Source organism: Tursiops truncatus, chromosome 6 (assembly GCF_011762595.2).
Source record: "Tursiops truncatus isolate mTurTru1 chromosome 6, mTurTru1.mat.Y, whole genome shotgun sequence".
NCBI lineage: Eukaryota > Metazoa > Chordata > Mammalia > Artiodactyla > Delphinidae > Tursiops > Tursiops truncatus.
In genome coordinates this window covers 84,198,809-84,221,385 of record NC_047039.1, presented here as the reverse complement: position 1 = coordinate 84,221,385, position 22,577 = coordinate 84,198,809, and the positions used below count along the sequence as shown (strand labels likewise).

The window sequence follows — 22,577 nt, the reverse complement described above, 5'->3', positions numbered from 1 at the left end:
TAAAAATGAATGAAATTCTGCCATCTGCAGCAACATGGAAGGACATAGAGTATATTATGCTTAGTGAAATAAGTCAGAGAAAGACAAATACTGTATGATATCACTTATTTGTGGAATCTAAAAATAAAACAAATAAATGTAGATAGCAAAAAGAAACACACTCACAGATATAGGAAACAAACTAGTGGTTACCAGAGGGGAGGTGGAAGGGAGGAGGTACAAGATAGGGGTTATGGCATTAAGAGATACAAACTACTATGTTTAAAATAGATAAGCAACAAGGATATTGTACAGCACGGGGAATTATAGCCATTATTTTGTAATAACTTTTAATGGACTATAATGTATAAAATACTGAATCACTATGCTGTATACTTGAAACTAATATAATATTGTAAATCAATTATACTTCAATTTAAAAAATAAAGAATCACAGTTACTATTTTAATAAATTTAAGGGAACTTATCTCATTAGTCCTCACTTAAAGAGGGTATTTTTCTGGTAATTCCCTGGCGGTCCAGTAGTTAGGACTAGGTGCTTTCAGTGCCAAGGGCACAGGTTCAATCCCTGGTCGGGGAACTAAGATCACCACAAGCCGTGTGGTGTGACCAAAAAAAAAAAAAAAAAGGAGGGTACTTTCTCATACAGGGAACTTCCCTCAATAATACAGCTGCAATAAATTCAATAATGAAGTCTCATAGGATTATTTAAAATAATGCCTTTCATGGTAGGCTAACAGCTAAAACTCAAAGCTCAGTGAAATAAAAATAGTTCCATAGGGAGCTATAACAATGTCCTAGTTATTCAGCTCTCTGACACTTTAGCTTAACCCAAAGATTAAAAATCAGAATATCGGGTTTCCCTGGTGGCGCAGTGGTTGAGAGTCCGCCTGCCGATGCAGAAGACACGGGTTCGCGCCCGGTCCAGGAAGATCCCACATGCCGCAGAGCGGCTGGACCCGTGAGCCATGGCCACTGAGCCTGCGTGTCCGGAGCCTGTGCTCCGCAACAGGAGAGGCCACAACAGTGAGAGGCCCGCGTACCACCCAAAACAAACAAACAAACAAAAAAAATGTATAGGCCATATATGATTCAGGCAATCCTCCCTGGACATTATTTTCTGCACCTGACTTTAGGGTTATACTCTCCAAATACCCAGAGTATTAACTTCTAGGTTAGCACTACTTTTTCTTGTTGCTGGATAAAGGCAGATCCAGACATTTGGTCCTCTACTGCCTATCTTTCATCCCCATACCCTCCATAGTAATCTCATCACTCCCATGGCCTCATGGGCTGACTCATTCACTCATCATTTAACACATTTATTGAGAACCTGACATATGCCAAGTACTATAATGGGCATTTAGGTTACATCAGTGAACAAAGATCTCTGGCCTGTTTACCCTCTAGTCAGGGAGGGAGGGTCAAGAAACACGCTAAGCAAATTAAATGGTTATGTTAGAAGGTGACATGTACTACACAAGAGAGAGGAGAGAGAGAACTAAGGGATAACATGAATGCCAGGTATGGGCCAGGAAGGGAGGACTGCAGCTTTAAGTAAGGTGGTCAAGGTAGGCTTCAGTAAGAGACATGTGAGTAAGGATGTGAAAGAGGTCAGGGAGTTTGCCATGTGGACAAGTGGGAGGACAGCATAACAGGCAAAGGAAGAGTCAGCACAAAGGCCCTGAGGTGGGAGCATAAGTGCACGGTCTGTGTCCAAGAAATAGCAAGTATGGCTGGAGTGGGACAGCCGAAGGGAAGCAGGGGACCAAGACAGAGAGGTAAAGGGGCCCACCTGTGAAGTTCTCCCTCATTCAGAAGATGGAGGAGTTGCTGGAAGGGCGTTAGCAGAAGAAGGACATGAACTGACTTTTATTTTAAAAGTCTCACTCTGGCTGCTGTGTTGAATATGGACTATTTAGGATACAATCAGGAAGGCTACTGCATAATGCCAGAGGGGAAAATGGTGCCTAGACTAGGAATGGCAGTGACAATGATGAGAAGTAATCAAATTCTGGATATATTCTGAAATAGAGCGAACAGGACTCTTCAACTGACTAAATATGGAGTACGACAGAGACAGAAGTCAAAGATGTATCAGAAGTGTTTTGTCTAAACCAATGAAAAGATGGAGTTGGCATCAACTGAGATGGAGAAGTTATAGATGGAACAGGTTTACGGGAGGGTAGACAGATCAGGAGATCAGCTTAGGTCCTGTTAGCTTGGGGTGTCAGACAAACCATGTGAAAATGGCAGTGAGGGAGAGAGATCTGTGAGTCCCACACTGAGGAGAGAGGTCTGGGATGGGGGTCATTAGCATATGACATGTAAAGCCCTGAGGCTGGATGGAATCACTAAGGAAAAGGACCAGGGCTGGATCCTGGTGGTACACCAACACTGAGAGACCAGGAAGCAAAAGAGGACCCAGGCAAGAAGGCTGAAAGGAATGGCCAGTGAGGTAGGAGAAAACCAAGAGAGTGTCGTCCTGGAAGCCAAGTGAAGAATGTCTATCACACAGGAGGTCAAACGCCACTGATCGTTCAAAAGTAATTTAAGACTGAGAATTGACTAATGAATTTAGTAACAAGAACAGTCTCAGTGAAGTGCTGGGTGGCAAAAGCCTATTGGGATGGATTCATGAGAGATGGGAAGTGAGAAACTGAAGACAGATTATAGACAACTGTTTTGAGTTCTTCTACAAAGGAAAGGACAGAAATGGGACAGTAGCTGGTAGAGGTCTTTCAAGGTAAAAGAAATAAAAATATATTTACAAATATATTAAAAAATATATGTACACAAGAATATATGATAAGAAGAAAAGGGGGGAGCACTGCTGGCAGTGATAGTAAAAAGTCTGTGGGCATTCTCCTCATATTGCTTCAGTTTTCTCAGTGAACTTGGAAACAAGATCATCAGCTGAGAGTGAGGATGAGAGAGGAGTGAGTCTGAAGAGAGGGGTGACGGTATAAAGCAGTCACCTTATCTAGGACAGGAGGATGAATGGACCGCAGTTATAGAGTGACTGCAGGCAGTATACAGGGCCCACTGAGTATAAAGGTCAGTGAGACCAGTCAGTCTGGTGAGTGTAGGTATACAGCAGGCGGGAAGCTGGAATGAACCTGGATTATAGTTTTGTCAAGTGAGTATATGATGAAGCAAGAGACGGACTGCAAGGATTGACCACGAGTTAAGCTGAGTAAGGAGGCGATGAGGACATGCAGGGTGAGAGATCAATTACTTGGAGGCCCAGTGGGGTGGAAGGACTGCTGAGTAGGAATTAGAAGGGATACGCTAGAGATGGAATGATTCCCAAACACACCTTCAATGTGCATCTGTCTCATGAGTTCCAAAACCACAGATACCCAGTAGCCTACTAGGTAAGAGGATAGCCCACAGACACCTGAGAACAAGCATTACTAAGCTCAGTACATCATGTCCCCGCAAACCTCCTGCCCCCATTCTCCTTCCCCACTCAATTCTGCATCAGCCAGAAACCAGGGAGACTCTTGATTCTTCCTTCCCATGACCCTCCACCAACTCCCACATTCCCATCTTCATACCCAACTGGTCACCAAAACCTATGGATTCAGCCACCTATTTTCTCTCTGCAACTTATCTCCTCATCTCATTCCTACTACAACTTCTTTACTTGGTTCAGGCTCTCACTGTTCACTCATACAGAGTCTCCTAACATTCAGTCTTCTAATCCATTTTTCACCAAGCCACCAGGGTGGCTTTCAGATCTGACCACATCGTTCTTATTTAAATCCTTAAATGGCTTCTCACTGCCTTTAAGACAGAGGACAACCTCCTGGGTTGGCACAAATGTCCCTGTAAGACTTGTCCCTCCTCCTGCAATGTCCTCCATGCCCCCTTCAGGTTGAAGTGCTTTTTTGAAGTCCCAAATCACCTCATGCATATCTACGTATGATAGCATTTTTCATATTATATTTTAATTGTGTATTATTTGTCAGTCGCTGCCACCAGACTGTATGTTTTTTTGAAGGCTAGATCCATGTCATATTTGAATTTGAGACCCCAGTGTCAGGTAGGATTTGGTACCAAATAGGCAATAAATAAACAAACTAATGATGGGACAATGCTAAAAGATTTTAACCTAATAATAGGACTGTGCCTAAAGGGTGTTCATCTCTGCCTGTTTCCTGCTACTCAAACACATACACCTACCAGTGGAAATGCACGTGATACTATGGCCTGGTTCTTGTGGACACTATAAATGCTTAGACAAAAAAAAAAAAAGATCACCTGCTTTTTGGAGTTACAAGAATGCAGAAAGAGATTCTGTAGCATTTAAGAAACACCTCTGGTCTGAAGAAGAGGGAAAAGTTGGCCATGATCACATGTCATTCAAAAACTATTTACTGAGTAGCTACTGGAAGTGGCCTTATGCTACTAGGCACTAGGGAGAGAGTGGTTGGCAGAGCAGAGTCCCAAACCTAATGGTGTGTACAGTCTAATAACATCAATTGCTATTTCTTAAACACACATTGTGTAACAGGCACTGTGCTCAGCACTCTGCATACACTAGCTCATTTAATTTTAACCACACTAGGAAACAAGTACCATTATTATTTTTTTACAAATAAGGAAAATGAGGCTTAGAAATTTTAAGTAACTTCCAAAGGGCATAGCCAAAAACTGGCCAATCCGATATACCTGATTCCAAAGCCTTTAACTACTAAACCATTCAGTCTTCTTGTTTTTTTTTAAACAAATTTGGTCTATTCTTCAGTTCTCTTTTCTGTTTTTGTTTTTTTATTTTATTTTATTTATTTATTTATTTTTATTTTGGCTGCGTTGGGTCTTCGTTGCTGCGCACGGGACTTCCTCTAGTTGCGGCGAGCGGGGACCACTCTTTGCCGCAGTGCACGGGCTTCTCACTGCGGTGGCTTCTCTTGCTGCAGAGCACGGGCTATAGGCGTGCAGGCTTCAGTAGTTGTGGTGCACGGGCTTAGTTGTTCTGCGGCATGTAGGATCCTCCCGGACCAGGGCTTGAACCCATGTCCCCTGTATTGGCAGGCGGATCCCCAACCACTGCACCACCAGGGAAGCCCCCATTCAGTCTTCTTACTGTCAATGAGTAAAATACTACAAAGTGACCTGGTATCATTTCATTATCAGGACATCATCCTCTCTCATCCCTCAATGTTAGGTATCTTAAAAGACACTCTATCCTAAGAGGACAACACGATCTGATCTTCTTTCAAGGTATGTATGTCACTGTGAGACAAGTATGAGGAATCCACTGTATGATTTTATTTTAAAACTGGCCTGTTCTCCCTTGCATGGCTATATTTTTTTTAACATCTTTATTGGAGTATAATTGCTTTACAATGGTGTGTTAGTTTCTGCTTTATAACAAAGTGAATCAGTTATTACGTATGTTCCCGTATCTCTTCCCTCTTGTGTCTCCCTCCCTCCCACCCTCCCTATCCCACCCCCCTAGGTGGTCACAAATCACCGAGCTCATCTCCCTGTGCTATGCGGCTGCTTCCCACTAGCTAGTTATTTTACGTTTGGTAGTGTATATATGTCAATACTACTCTCTCACTTCGTCCCAGCTTCCCCTTCCCCCTCCCCGTGTCCTCAAGTCCATTCTCTATGTCTGCATCTTTATTCCTGTCCTGCCCCTAGGTTCATCAGAACCATTTTTTCCCCCTTAGATTCCATATATATGTGCTAGCATACGGTATTTGTTTTTCTCTTTCTGACTTACTTCACTCTGTATGACAGACTCTAGGTCCATCCACCTCACTACAAATAACTCAATTTCATTTCTTTTTATGGCTGAGTAATATTCCACTGCATATATGTACCACAGCATGGCTGTATTTTTTTCAATGTTCAGGAAAAGAGGTGGGGTGGGGGGGAGGCTGGTGCTAGCTCCTTCAAAGACAAGAAAACCTTTCAATCAGGAAGAAGCAGAAAGTTTAACAAAGAATTCTTAGTAACCATTAAAACAGTTTATAGTGTTTTGTTTTATTTTTTAAGTAGGAGGAGAGTGGGGCAGGGGGGTAAAGAGTCAGGAGAATGGAGCTAAAGGAATAGAGGAACCAGGAGACCTGGTTTCACACAGCTTTCTTTTACTTCTTGAGAGAGAGATTCACTGGCCAAACTGCAGGGGGGCAGGAGTGAGCAGAATGAGAGCAATCTCCCCCAGTCTGGAAACATTGCCTGGCCCACTAGACCATCCTGAGGTGGAGGACAAGCTCCCAGAAGCAGCGGCAAGAAGTGTTATCAGTACAGACACAGAAGAGCAAAAAGCACAAAGATCATCAGGTTGAGTATCAGGAAATTTGAGACCTAGTTTTGTCTCAGCTCTATTTCTAACTTGCTGCTGAGTTTCAACAAGTCGCATGGACACAGATTCTCTGTTTCCATAATCTCTCATATCACCCCTGATCTCTCATATCACACATTCTACATCATTTTTAGAAATCTATTTTACTATAAATTATTTGAGTTACATGTCCTCGGTTCTTAACACATTCTCTAGTCCCTCAAACCACTCTGTGATAGACTGCTTAAAAAACAGAATAATGTTGGTTTATGGCATATTTTTATATTAAAAAATACATAGCATAATATTAAAAATGTTAAGTCCATCTCAAAACCCTAAGAGAACATTTGTTTTTGTTTTTGCATATTACTTGCCAGTTTTTTCCAAATGATGCTGCTAATTTATTTTTTAACTCAATTGTAAATAAATACTACCTTTTAGTAATATTTTTAATCCACATTTCATTGCCTTCTATAGAGCAGTGACCAATGATGGAAAAAATGTCTCACCTCTGATCTGGAGGTACTCTGACTTACCTACAAGAAGCCTTCTGAGTAGAATAAATGAATTCACATTTTCCATGGATGCAGTAACCATTGAGGTTTTCAGGGCAAGGCATGTGGTTTCCAATATAAACATCTTCCCTTTGATCACTAGCATCTTACAAGAACATAAAACAGGTCAATAAACAGTGAAAAGCAAACTGAAAAATATGGACTTTTCAAAGGTTCTAAGGCAACAAATAAATTCACCCCTTGCTGGGTAATTTGGAAAGGAAATGTATCAGATAGGAGGCTGGACAAGAACCAAGGTCTCATTATGCCACAAACACAGCAGGTAGGCTCTTTAGACTCAAAGCATTTAAAAGTATTTGCAGGATGTGACCACTGTGAGCTACTGCTGTTTAAAAACAATCTGCCAAAAAAAAAAAGAACCAACAAACCTTCAACATCTTTGCTATAAAAATAAATGTTACTTCTAAAAGAAATCTCACTTCCCTGACGGAGGGATGGCGTATACAGCATTGGCTTTTGGAAAGCTGACTTACTGTAACCATTCACCTTGAGGCTATGAAACTGAGGCCAAAGAACACTGGTATGGCAGAGAACAAGTATGAGATTCTGAAATTTTAGGATAAAAGGTTTATTTTGGTATGAAAACTATCCAGCATACTGATTTTTTCCCAAATGAAAATAGTTTTGCTGTTCTTTTTATATAGTTTTTCTTCATATATGTTACTATAAAAAAATTCAAATAATACAGAGAACAAATAAAAAAGAAATTTAAAATCACCTGAAATCCCTCTAACCAAAGAGAACCATTGTAAACGTGTTAATGAACATCTGTTTGGACTTAGGCATACTGATTTGAACTGAACTGTGTTGAACTGAAGAAAATAAGAAGGGTGGTGAGTAATTCCACTATCAGAAATGGGAAGAGAGTCAGGAAGGAAAGATAGAAAAGGGCAGGAAAGATGAAGGCATGGAGACCCAGTCTTCTAAATCAATGATATTCATTCATTCATTCATTCTCTCTCTATCCTTATTTGTCTCTTTCTCTCATATAGTTACATACGCACGTACTCATTCACATACACAATCTGGAATCGATTTTTTTTTTACTTTTTTTTCTGGCATATACTTAATACTTTAGTCCTCAGCTCTATGGACCCAGAGTTCCCAATGTTTACAGGCCTGTCCATGTGTAGCAAAAATTCCCAGGCTTCCTGCCATTTCGTACAGTTCCAGCTTACAGATTCTGTGCATAATTAGCTGTGTGACGTTGAACATACCACCCTCTCTAAGCCTGAGATTTCACAACTGTAAAGTCGGGACCACAACAGGACTATACTTAATGCAGTTTTGAGAGGATTATGTGAGATAATTAATGTACGTACAAGACCACTAAACCAACCAGCTCTCCATGTACCAGATCATGCAACAGCAAAGGCTTATCTCCCCAAAATACAAAAAGTGTTAATATAATCTGAAGAAAGTTAATGGAGACAAATTAAGAAGGAATAAATAGGAGGCTATGTGTATATCTGTTTATACAAGTGTGGGGAGAGGAAAAGCAAGGGAGAAATGGGAATAGAAGTACCAAGTGTGAAAAAACTGAGAACTGAACATGCAGATTTCTCTGGAGATCAAAATTTACATACAAAAGGAAAAACATTTAATGACTATTAAGCTCAAAGATATGATAACTACAGCAGAGAGTATCACATCATCCTTAACAAGACCAAACTTACGTCATTTTACCTCAAATTTTATATATTTACATTATACTAATTTATGCCTAGGAAGAGCACTAAACTAGGAGAAATCCAACACGTAAAGTCTCAATTTTAAGGGTATCTCTGCTATTTTGTAACCTTAGTCAAATCATTTCTAAGAGAGTTGAATGAGATCAGCAAAGTCTATCAGAAGTATAATACAAGACATGTACATAATTTTTTATTTTCTAGTAGTCATATTTTAAAAAGAAATAGATAAATTAATTTTAATCATATATTTTATTTAACCTAATATATCAAATAAATAGCATTTCAACATATATAATCAACACATAAAATTTGATAGTTTACATTCTTTTTCTCAAATAGGTCTTCAAAATCTGATGAGCACTCCACACTCACAGCACATCTCAATTCCGACTAGCCACATTTCAAATACTCAATAGTGTCACATGTGGCTAGTAGCTACCGTGTTGGACAGCACAGAATAGATTACTTATACATTTATCATCATTCATCACCTTCCATATGTCAGGGACTCTGCCAGGTGCCAGGGATAGAAAACGGTTAAGATATATCCTGTCCTCAAAGGGCGTATAGGGTCTCCTCCAGCTCCCAAACTGTAATTCTGTTGTGGCAAAAGAAATCAATCCCTCCTTTGGGCTGCTATAACTCTAGCACCCACTTCTGTACTACAATACTCACGATATTGTCTTATAACTATTTAGGTTTTTAAATCAGTCTCTACCATAAGACTGTGAGCTCCTTGAGAATCTAGATGCTTGTATTACTCATTCTGTATAACTCCTGACACCTAGCATGTAGTACTTTCTTGCTATGGTATCAAGCCAAAAGTACTATTCTACCTTCGCAATCAAGCCATTAAGTGACTCGAGAAATGCAACTGTCTCCCATAGTGCTTATCACCACCCTGCAACTTCTCAGAACATGATATTTTCATGGTATGATACACCAGGAAGTATATAATAATAGGATTATAGAGACTGAGGTTATGTACTAACCTGTAATAACAAAGTCCTATAAAGTGTATAACAAAAAGACCATATTGGTCTATAGAGACTGTGGTAATGTACTAATCTACCATAAGAGAGTCCTAGAAACAGCAGGAAATTTCAAGAATAATGCTGAGCTGAAAGCGATCAGAGAATTCATATGCACGATAGCAATAAGAAAAAGTTAACTAAATTAATAATGGGTTTTGAGAAATTAATAGACAAAGTATGACACCAATAGCATTTACTGAATGAATTAATAAAGAATGTGGTATCAAGCTCTAGACAAAGCAAAGCCATATAAAACATGGACACGTCTATTAAGACTTTGAAATCTGTGCCTGTTCCAGAGTCCAAATTCAGCATCCTGCTCAGGGCCGGCACTATTCATTCCTTTATACTTACATACTATTTCTGTGCACATCCATATGCTCAGCTAAGCTGCAGAAGGTATAAAGAAAAAGCGGTCACAGTCCCTACCCTTATGAAGCTTATAATCAATTTAGGAATCACACAAAAAGCTGAACAACAAAAGGGAAGGGGTCCCACATGAGAGTGTACAGCAAAATACCAAAAGAAGGTTTTATAATACTAGGTGCTATGGAAGTTCACATGCAAAGGAGAACTCATTTTAGGCAAGATAACCCAGGAAAGGATTCATAGAAAAGGTAGGACTCAAGTTAGGTCTCAAAGCATAGACAGATTTAGATAGAGGAATGGTGGAAACTGAAAGACAGGTATAACGCACCTGTTCTCACTCTCAAGAACGAGAGTTAAATGACCTAGCAAGAGCAGTACATTCAGACTGGAGAGAGGTGTAAGTCAAAGTTGGAAAATAAGCTGAAATCAGAGTACGGAAAAATCTGAACCTCAGGTGAGAAATGTTTTCTTAATCATATGGACAGGGAGGACCCTGAACTCCTCCTAGCTGGAAAGCAACACAATGAAAGCCACGTTTTACAAAAGAAGTTAACTGAGAGTGGTTACCTAGGGCTGGTGATTCGGAGGCAATGAGGAGTGACTAATGGGTGTGAGGTTTCTTTTGAGGGTGATGAGAAATGATCTAAAATTAGATTATGATGTGATGCTAGTACAACTCTGCAAATATACAAAAAAAAAAAACCACTGCATTGCACTCTCTAAACAGGTGAACTTAATAGTATGTAAATTATATCTCAAAAAGCTGTTAAGAATTAATTGGAAGATAAAGGTAAAACCAGGTGACCAATTAGGAGGTTACTACATAATCCAAACTGTGGCACTGAAAAGCTTGAGCTCAGAAGTTGGAATAGATATTAGAAACACAGAAAAAAATAAATATGGCCGGAAGATGCTTTGGAAAGTAAATGAGCTCAGAAACTCAGATCTGAAAGGGTCCTTGGAGGCCATTTGGTCTGATGAAGGAATTTCTTTAGTTATAGCCTCGAGATCCCATTTCTACTTAAACACTTCCAGAGATAAGGAACTCAACATAATACAGTTAATTCAATACTATCAAATTCTCCTCATGTTAAGTGAAATCTCTCTCTCATTAACTTTGTGTGGATTTCCCCATGTCTGCTCACCACCTAACCCACTGCCTACCAATTTTTTTTCTTAAGGTCAAACTTCCCCAGTTCCACCCTTTATATAGTCTGCAACAACAACTCACTAGCATTTAAGTGCTTAGTAAAACAGAACTGTCCTCCTTATTGAAGATGCTCCTAATATAGAGTTGTGTAAGACAACTTTGCTTCAGAGAGGATAAACAATTGGTCAATAAACATACAAAAAGATGCTCAACATCACTAATCATTAGGCAAATGGAAGTCAAAACTACAAGATAGCACCTTAATACCCATTAGGATGACTACTACCCCAAAACCAGAAAATAACAAGTATTGGCAAGGATGTAGAGAAATCGTAACCCTTGAGCACTGTGGTGAAAATAAATATATAGCAGTACAGCCACCAGGGAAAACAGTATGGTGCTTCCCCGAAAAATTGAAAGTAGAAGTACCTTATGATCCAACAATTCCACTTCTGGATATATACCGAAAAGAACTGAATGCACGGTCTGAAAGAGATAGCTATATACCCATATTCATAGTAGCATTATTCACAATAGCTAAAACAGGAAGCAACGCAAGTGTCCATCAATGGATGAGTGGATAAACAAAATGTGGTATATTCATGCAATGGAACATTATTCCGGCCTTAAAAAGGAAGGGAATTCTGACATGTTTATAACATGGATGAACACTGAGGACATTATGTTAACTGAAACAAGCCAGTGACAAAAAGACAAACACTGTATGATTTCTACTTATGTGAGGTACACAGAGTAGTCAAAATCATAGAAACAAAAAGCAGAATGGTGGTTACAAGGGCTGAGGGGAGGGGGGAAATGAAGAGTTGCTGTTTAATGGCTATAGTTCCAGTTTCACAAGATGAAAAGGCTTCTAGAGATGGATGGTGGTGATGGCGGGCACCACGGCATAAGTTTATTTAGTACAACTGAACTAAAACACTTAAAAGTGGTTAAGATGGTACGAGTTGCTATATATATTTCACCACAATAAAAAATTGCAAAAATGACTCTAATGTGAGCCTAACGACAGGAGAGAGAATGTAGTAAACTGAGTTCAAATTTAGACCTCCAGTCCTCCGGAAGGTATTTATTAAGCACCTATCATGTTCCAGGCAAGACGGCAGTTTCCTGGAGGTTCAGGCAATGGCAGTTCAAACAAAACGTAAGTGCAAAGACCCACTAGGCAGCTGAACGTATGAAACTAGTTCTTAGAGAAAGATTAAAGCTAGAGAACAGTGTTCGCCAAGGTGATAGCTGAGGGCAGATTAAATATTCTGAAGAAAATTAGAGAAAGTAGGCAAGAGAAAGCAGGCATTTTTCCACAAATCCCTACAGTTAAGAAATTCAATATACTCTTTCTTGCTTCCCCCTATACCACCCTGCACCCCAAGCTTCATCACTAACACATCCTTCCCTAACCCGAGTCTCCTTGGACCCCAACAGAGAATTATTTACCTAGGTAGAAACTCTTACCTACCCTCCAACACCCCCTATGCTCTCGTGTCTAAATCCCACTCTTTTCTTTATCAACCCTAACTCTTTCTTTCCTGGTCTTTCTACTCTGCCCAGTGAAATACCTTTTCTAATGTGCAGAATTCTGGAACAGTTGTGATACAAGAGAAAGAGCACCAGGGCTTAGGGTCAGAAAGTCTGAATTCTGATCTTTGCTCTGCCATTCTACATGAGCCACAAACTCTCACAGTTTCAGCTTCTTCATCTGCAAAATGACAATATATGGCTGTGATGAGGATTAAATATGCGTAAGCACCTGGCACACAGTAGGGCAGTGCCGATTAAGAATTGTTGAGTGGATGAACACCCTACTGTCACTCATGAACCACATGAAAACATGCTATAGACAGGTAGACTCACCAATGGCGAGAACTTTTAACACAGCCAGGCTTCTAACAATGAAATTAGAAAACAAAAATATTTACAATCACCATAATAACATTGATAAGGAATTCAGTGACACAGCATTTAATACTGAAAGTAATCCTAGGTAGTAGATATCACTGCCCCCATTTTATAGAAGTGATCACTGAGGCTCAGAGAAATCAGGCCACACAGTCCTTTAAAGTATAGACCAAGTCTGACTTCAGAGCACAAGCTCTTAACCATCACACTATTACTTCACCAAGCTACGCTGGGAGATGGGTAAGGAATGGACATAAGTGGAATGTCCAAGCACCTGTTCTCTAGGCCAAGTAAATTAGATAACTTCAAAAAGGAAAGATTAAAAGGCATTAAAGATGTAATAAAGCACAGTTTCAGAAACCACAGCAGAGATGGAGCCTCACACGGCAAGAACTGGGCACAGTCCTGCAACAAACAATGCCCTCGGGCAAGTGGTGACAGGCTCCATGAACAACAGCTGCAACTGTTAGTCTCTGAACAATTATAAAAAGTGTGCTTGGTCACCCATCGGCTCCTTCCACCCACAGAGGCATGCAGAAACAAATCTGCCACCAGCGGCAATGTTTCAAATACAAAGGGGAGTATGGTTCTAAGTGATTATATTGTAAGAAAGGCCCAGCTCCAGATGGCTTATCTGCAAAGCCATGTTTCACTGGCAACCTGTCCTGGTCCATCCATGCCGCACTCAAATAAAGCATCAGGAGTTTGCTATTAACAACCAAGACATGCACCTAGAAGGTACTGCTGAGGCGGAAACAACATCAATGCTGCCAAGGTAACTCTAGGGCTCATTATTTCCACAAATCCCTACAGTTAAGAAATTCAGTATACTCTTTCTTGCTTCCCCTATACCACCCTGCACCCCAAGCTTCATCACTAACACATCCTTCCCTAACCCGAGTTCTCCTTGGACCCCAACAGAGAATTATTTACCTAGGTAGAAACTCTTACCTACCCTCCAACACCCCCTAGTCTCTCATGTCTAAATCCCACTCTTTTCCTTATCAACCCTAACTCTTTCTTTCCTGGTCTTTCTACTCTGCCCAGTGAAACACCTTTTCTAATGCACATAAACTCATCCATCTCCGCAGCTGTTTGCTTAGGAAGTACTCCTTTCATCTCCCTGATATACCAAAATTACATTACTCCTCCATCCCCCTTCCTTTCATCTTCCCCTGCTGTGCTCACCACCTGTCACCTCCAGATCAGCATCCCACTCTCATCTCCCAACGAAGGCCCCTCCCGTGGGGGTCTGTACCATCCACCTATGCAGCCTTCTAACCATCCTCATCATGACTCTCCACCACGCTCCACAACACACACTCTCACCTTCCTTCAGTGATTTTAGCAACTGGCTCAGGCTTACCTTTTGATGAGGCAAATTTATCAAGACCATTTTTAAAAGGGCATATCAAACAAGCTGTATTAATACGGTTAGATTTTAGGCTGTATGAAAACATCTTTGGGATAAAATGGCCACATTAAAATGTCATTTGCCACAAAGGAACTTTCTGGGTGGATGGAAACGTTATAGACTACGATAAGGTGTAATGCAGATGGGGTATATCCATTTGTCAAAACTGATAGCTAACATTTGTGCATTTCAGTGTATGTACATTACACCTAAAAAAAAACCTGTAGGGCTTCCCTGGTGGTGCAGTGGTTGGAGAGTCCGCCTGCTGAAGCAGGGGACGCGGGTTCGTGCCCTGGTCCAGGAGGATCCCACATGCCGCGGAGCGGCTGGGCCCGTGAGCCACGGCCGCTGAGCCTGCGCGTCCGGAGCCTGTGCTCCGCAACAGGAGAGGCCACAACAGTGAGAGGCCCATGTACCGCAAAAAAAAAACCCTGTAAAATACGAATAATGATAATCCACTGGGTAGAGATATATAGGCAAAACAAGAAAGACAGAATGCTCTTAACCATTGATGGTGGCTGGGTACATGAGGTTTCATCATACTATCCTGTTCATTCATGTTGAAATTTTCTACAATCAAGTTTTTAAAATGTCACATACCCAGCTCCCACACACCTCATGCTCTGCCATCATATCCCTTTATGACGTCAACATCTGCAACCAAGCTTCTAACACTGCGATTTCAATATTTACCACAGGTTTTCCAACAGCCCAAGAAAGGCACTGATTCAGCCACCCTGCTGGACATTCAATACTCCATTCTGGGAGCACCCTTCTCCAAGAGCTCAGCTTTACAACATTGTTACTGAGCACTAGCTTCCAATTTTTCTTTCTGATGCTGTGTCCCTGCTTTTCACTTTGTAGCCTCCATTCCTAGATCCTGCTTACCTAGTCTTGGTTGTGTACTGGGGATACGAATATTTACTAAGGGGCTCCTATAAATGCTTGTGAGAACAACAACAAAAAAAACAAAAGCAAATGGGGTAAACATACAAAATAGAGTTACCTCTGACCTTTATTCCTTACTACTAGCACATGTGTTAACTCTTACAATCTGGATTTCATCTTCACAACTCTATAGAAACTCCTTGGTCCAAGATTACCAATGATCCCCTTGTCTTCAAATTCGATGCTTGTCATCTAAGTCCTTTACGCAGCGTTTTAAACTACTAGCCAACCTTTCTGTTTGACTTCTGTGCCACTGCACTCTTGATTTTTTTCCTCTGGATCCTCTTTCTGCTTCATCCTGGCCTCCTCTCCTTTCTTTTTTCTTTCCTTCTTTTTTTTTTTTTTTAATATTTATTTATTTATTTATTTTTATTTTTGGCTGCTCTGGGTCTTAGTTGTGGCATGCGGGATCTTCGTTGTGGCATGTGAGATCTTTAGTTGCGGCATGTGGACTTCTTAGTTGCAGCATGCGGACTTCTCAGTTGCTGCATGCAAACTCTTAGTTGCAGCATGCATGCAGGATCTAGTTCCCTAACCAGGGATCACACCCAGGGCCCCTGCATTGGAAGCATGGAGTCTTACCCACTGGACCATCAGGGAAGTCCCTAGCCTCCTCTCCTTTCTAAATAACAATGTTTGTCCAACAGAACTTTCCTGCAACTCTTGATATGTTCTATTTCTATGCTGTCCAATATGGTAGCCACGGGTCACATGGAGCTACTGAACATTTGAAATATGGCTAGTATAAATGAGAAACAAAACCTTTAATTTTATTTTATTTTAATAAATTTAAATTTAAATAGCCATGTGCCCAGTGGCTACCCTACTAGACAATACAGCTCTATAATCTCTCTCACTTGTTCTCATGACTTCGGTTATCACCTCGACTGACTCACAAATTTATGCTAATAAGCAAAGTCACCTGGGTGAGTTCCACAAGCAACTCAAACTACAAAATAAATCACCTCCATCGTCAACTCCTCCCTTACCTTACCCCAAACACCTTTCCCCTCCCAACAGTCTTAGTTCTATAAATAGAATCCATCAACTAAGTTATCTGAGCTTGAACTCTTTATCCCCCATATCTAAGCAGGATCCTTCTGAGTTTACTTAACTGATCTCCCTGCCTCTAGTCCAAAGTACATAATAAGCACAATTTCTGCCAGATATAATGCATTCAACTGGTTAACTTTGTTGTCTTGCCTTTTTCAAATATATAATGATTTTGCCACTGCCCACAAATGAAGTTTAAACGCCCTAGGATAACACAGCATTCAAGACTTTACACATGGGAATTCCCTGGCAGTCCAGGGGTTAGGACTCAGCCAAAAAAAAAAAAAAAAGACTGTACACAATCTGGCCCCAAGCTACTTTTCCAGTCTTGCCTTCCACTTCTGCCTCTTAAGCCCCCTACTCTCCAGCCAAAAACGGATTCCTTATCATTCTCCAATACATTCTCTATCACAATGTTTGTCTGCATCCATACCTCTACTCATGCTCTTCCATCCTCCTTAAATACCCTTTTGACCTCTGTTCAAATCCTAACCATCCTTCAAGGTTCAGCTCAAATTCCGCCTCTTTCATGAGTTTCTCAGATCTTCACCAACCCCCACCAAATAGTAATCTCTTCTTTTCTGAGTTCTCACTGCACTTTTCAACAGCACTACATTTATGACAATAACCCATTTCTACTTTGTTAGAATTAGGTTATATTCATTTCTTATTGTATCACAAGCTATTTAAAGATGGATGTCATGTATTAGATATCTTTCTATCCACCAATAATTCCTAGTAAAATAACCAGTATAAAGTAGGCACTTAGTAAATTATATCTGCTGAGTATGATAATTTCATTTGCATTATAGACAAATTCTTATGTGCAAAGAATGTTCAGTATCTCAGAAATGGCTTAGGCACTAAATTATCCCTGTAATTTTATCAAAGGCAGACAAGTATTTTGGGTATACACAATTCCCCAAATTGCCTTAAGTAGGAGCTTCTAACTACTGAAAAAGAGCCTTCCTATTCTGGTCATGTACTATCAGTATAAAGAATAAAACTAGCACCGATCTATTATGTCTCCTATGAGAATACAGAGACTTCTTATTTTAAATATAGCACTTTGTATCAACAGAGGAAACTGATATGTCAGGGGCTCATGGGATATAACTGATTCAAGTGACAGAAATAACAAATTATTCAAAGATAATAACAGCTACCATAGCAAAGATCAATGAAACTAAAAGCTGGTTCTTTGAGAAGATAAACAAAATAGATAAACCACTAGCCAGACTTATCAAGAAAAAAAGGGAGAAGACTCAAATCAATAGAATTAGAAACGAAAAAGGAGAGGTAACAACTGACACTGCAGAAATAAAAGAGATCATGAGAGATTACTACAAGCAACTCTATGCCAATAAAATGGACAATCTGGAAGAAATGGACAAATTCTTAGAAATGCACAACCTGCCAAGACTGAATCAGGAAGAAATAGAAAATATGAACAGACCAATCACAAGCACTGAAATTGAAAACTGTGATTAAAAATCTTCCAACAAAGAAAAGCCCAGGACCAGATGGCTTCACAGGCGAATTCTATCAAACATTTAGAGAAGAGCTAACACCTATCCTTCTCAAACTCTTCCAAAATATAGCAGAGGGAGGACCACTCCCAAACTCATTCTACGAGGCCACCATCACCTTGATACCAAAACCAGGCAAGGATGTCACAAAGAAAGAAAACTACAGACCAATATCACTGATGAACATAGATGCAAAAATCCTCAACAAAATACTAGCAAACAGAATCCAACAGCACATTAAAAGGATCATACACCATGATCAGGTGGGGTTTGTTCCAGGAATGCAAGGATTCTTCAATATACGCAAATCTATCAATGTGATAAACCATATTAACAAACTGAAGGAGAAAAACCATATGATCATCTCAATAGATGCAGAGAAAGCTTTTGACAAAATTCAACACCCATTTATGATAAAAACCCTGCAGAAAGTAGGCATAGAGGGAACTTTCCTCAACATAATAAAGGCCATATACGACAAGCCCACAGCAAACATCATCCTCAATGGTGAAAAACTGAAAGCATTTCCACTAAGATCAGGAACAAGACAAGGGTGCCCACTCTCACCACTCTTATTCAACATAGTTTTGGAAGTTTTAGCCACAGCAATCAGAGAAGAGAAGGAAATAAAAGGAATCCAAATCGGAAAAGAAGAAGTAAAGCTGTCACTGTTTGCAGATGACATGATCCTATACGTAGAGAATCCTAAAGATGCTACCAGAAAACTACTAGAGCTAATCAATGAATTTGGTAAAGTAGCAGGATACAAAATTAATGCACAGAAATCTCTGGCATTCCTATATGCTAATGATGAAAAATCTGAAAGTGAAATCAAGAAAACACTCCCATTTACCATTGCAACAAAAAGAATAAAATATCTAGGAATAAACCTACCTAAGGAGACAAAAGACCTGTATGCAGAAAACTATAAGACACTGATGAAAGAAATTAAAGATGATACAAATAGATGGAGACATATACCATGTTCTTGGATTGGAAGAATCAACATTGTGAAAATGACTCTACTACCCAAAGCAATCTATAGATTCAATGCAATCCCTATCAAACTACCATTGGCATTTTTCACAGAACTAGAACAAAAAATTTCGCAATTTGTATGGAAACACAAAAGACCCCGAATAGCCAAAGCAATCTTGAGAACAAAAAAAGGAACTGGAGGAATCAGGCTCCCTGACTTCAGACTATACTACAAAGCTACAGTTATCAAGACAGTATGGTACTGGCACAAAAACAGAAAGATAGATCAATGGAACAGGATAGAAAGCCCAGAGATAAACCCATGCATATATGGACACCTTATCTTTGATAAAGGTGGCAGGAATGTACAGTGGAAAAAGGACAGCCTCTTCAATAAATGGTGCTGGGAAAACTGGACAGGTACATGTAAAAGAATGAAATTAGAACACTCCCTAACACCATACACAAAAATAAGCTCAAAATGGATTAAAGAACCTAAATATAAGGCCAGAAACTATCAAACTATTAGAGGAAAACATAGGCAGAACACTCTATGACATAAATCACAGCAAGATTCTTTCTGACCCACCCCCTAGAGTAATGGAAATAAAAACAAAAATAAACAAATGGGACCTAATGAAACTTCAAAGCTTTTGCACAGCAAAGGAAACCATAAACAAGACCAAAAGACAACCCTCAGAATGGGAGAAAATATTTGCAAATGAAGCAACTGACAAAGGATTAATCTCCAAAATTTACAAGCAGCTCATGCAGCTCAACAACAAAAAAACAAACAACCCAATCCAAAAATGGGCAGAAGACCTAAATAGACATTTCTCCAAAGAAGATATACAGACTGCCAACAAACACATGAAAGAATGCTCAACATCATTAATCATTAGAGAAATGCAAATCAAAACTACAATGAGATATCATCTCACACCAGTCAGAATGGCCATCATCAATAAATCTAGAAACAATAAATGCTGGAGAGGGTGTGGAGAAAAGGGAACCCTCTTGCACTGCTGGTGGGAATGTGAATTGGTTCAGCCACTATGGAGAACAGTATGGAGGTTCCTTAAAAAACTACAAATAGAACTACCATATGACCCAGCAATCCCACTACTGGGCATATACCCTGAGAAAACCGAAATTCAAAAAGAGTCATGTACCAAAATGTTCATCGCAGCTCTATTTACAATAGCCCGGACATGGAAGCAACCTAAGTGCCCATCATCGGATGAATGGATAAAGAAGATGTGGCACATATATACAATGGAATATTACTCAGCCATAAAAAGAAACGAAATTGAGCTATTTGTAATGAGGTGGATAGACCTAGAGTCTGTCATACACAGTGAAGTAAGTCAGAAAGAAAAAGACAAATACAGTATGCTAACACATATATATGGAATTTAAGAAAAAAAAAAAAAGTCATGAAGAACCTAGGGGTAAGGCAGGAATAAAGACGCAGACCTCCTAGAGAACGGACTTGAGGTTATGGGGAGGGGGAAGGGTGAGCTGTGACGGGGCGAGAGAGAGTCATGGACATATACACACTAACAAACGTAGTAAGGTAGATAGCTAGTGGGAAGCAGCCGCATGGCACAGGGATATTGGCTCGGTGCTCTGTGACAGCCTGGAGGGGTGGGATAGGGAGGGTGGGAGGGAGGGAGACGCAAGAGGGAAGAGATATGGGAACATATGTATATGTATAACTGATTCACTTTGTTATAAAGCAGAAACTAACACACCATTGTAAAGTAATTATACCCCAATAAAGATGTTAAAAAAAAAAAAAAAATAACAGCTACCATTTCTTGCACACTTATGAGTATGTCAGATACTATTCAAAGCACTTGACACGCATTATCTCATTTAACTTTATGACACTCCATGAAATAGGGCCTGTTATTCTCATTTTATATATTTTTTAGAAATTAGGCATAAAAGGTAGATCACATATCTTTAAAAAATTGTCCATTAGCATAACCAAATGTGTAGAAGATGCACACGTGGAAAAGCAATTATACAGAAGCCTTGGTCTAGGATCCCAAGATGGAGACCTGCTTTGGTTCACTAGCTATAACCTCACTGAGCCTCAATGTTCCCACTGGTCCTTACCCCTCAGAGTAGTTGTAAGAACCAAATGAAATAATGAATATGAAAATGAGGAGTGAAAGAGCACTGGACCTGCAGTCAAAGGACCTGAGAATCTGACCTTTACTATATGTAAGACTTTGTACAAATAAACCCTACAGCTTCTTTGAGCTGCATCCATTCTTTTGACAAGTGTGGAGCATCCATGTAAGTACCAGACATTCTGCTAAGTGTTAGGAATCCCAAAGTGAACATGAGAGATACAGTCTCCTGTCCTCACAGAACTCATAGCCTAGAGGGGGACACAAATGAGTAGAACAGACAGTTATACTTAGAGTAGGTTAAGGGGTTGGAGAGGGGAGTATGCAGGAGAGGCACCTAATCTAGATTTAAGGGTCAAGGGATAGTTCCCAAAAGGAAATGACTTCTACGGTGAGACTGGAAAGATGAATATTAGGCAAAGAAGAGTTCCAGGCAGAAGGAACAAGGTTCAAAGACCCATGCACAGAGGGTAAGTGTTAACAGTAGATTCTAGAGAGGTAAAAAGGATTTTACAAGCAAATATGAGAGAACTTTCTGTATAATTTCTTACAACTGCATGTGAATCTATAATTATCTCAATAAAAATTTCCATTTAGGACTTCCCTGGTAGCACAGTGGTTGAGAGTCCGCCTGCCGATGCAGGGGACATGGGTTCGTGGCCCGGTCTGGGAAGATCCCAAATGCCGTGGAGCAGCTGGGCCCATGAGCCATGGCCGCTGAGCCTGCGCGTCCGGAGCCTGTGCTCCGCAACGGGAGAGGCCACAACAGTGAGAGGCCCGCGTACCGCAAAAAAAACAAAAACAAAAACAAAAATTTCAATTAAAAAAAAGCATATGTGAAAGTACTCTGTAAACTGAAAGGTACCTTAACTGTTTCAGTATTATTACTAATATTCAACTGTATATTGCTACAGAGAGCAAAGTTAGAAACATCCTTATAATGGAAATAGAACTACTAAGGACAGCTAGTGACCATATTTCAGTAGTTGGCCAAAATTTGGGAAATTGTGATTCAGTACCTTTCACATCTGGTCGATATTGTAGTCCATCATCTTTCTTTCCCAACAAACTAGTGTCATCTGTGTCTGTAAGAGAAAAGTTTTCAAATTAAGATACATATGATGTTTAAGTCACACCACGAAACTCCTAAACATTCCAAATGCTCCAGGTCCGGTCCTTCCCAACTCTCTCCACTTATCCTGCTCACATTTTCTACCACTCTCTTGATCTATTGTGCCACTTCTATCTCAGCCTCAAGGCATCCCAGATATAAACGCACTCTGCGTGATGAACAGTCTAACTTCACTCAGACTTCAGCTCAAATATCATCTCCTTAAAAGTCTTCCCTGAAAAAACAAAAGTCTTCCCTGTGCTAACTGAAATAACACATACCCTGAAGAGAAAGGATTGGTCCTTTCTCCAAGGGACAATGGTCTCAAGATTTACCTTCTCCCACCAGTTTCCCTGGAAAAATATC

The 22,577-nt window shown here is 40.0% G+C and overlaps 1 protein-coding gene across 1 annotated transcript in view; it reads right to left on the bottom strand.

Annotated features, from left to right (window-relative positions):
- Positions 1-22,577, bottom strand: part of TMEFF1 (transmembrane protein with EGF like and two follistatin like domains 1) — a 97,575-nt gene that overhangs the window by 8,791 nt on the left and 66,207 nt on the right. The window contains exons 7-8 of the mRNA XM_019949111.3: positions 22,120-22,185; positions 6,838-6,961 (exon numbers count right to left, since the gene is read on the bottom strand). Of these exons, the coding sequence (XP_019804670.1) occupies positions 6,838-6,961; positions 22,120-22,185 (190 nt within the window). The remainder of the gene's footprint in view (positions 1-6,837; positions 6,962-22,119; positions 22,186-22,577) is intronic.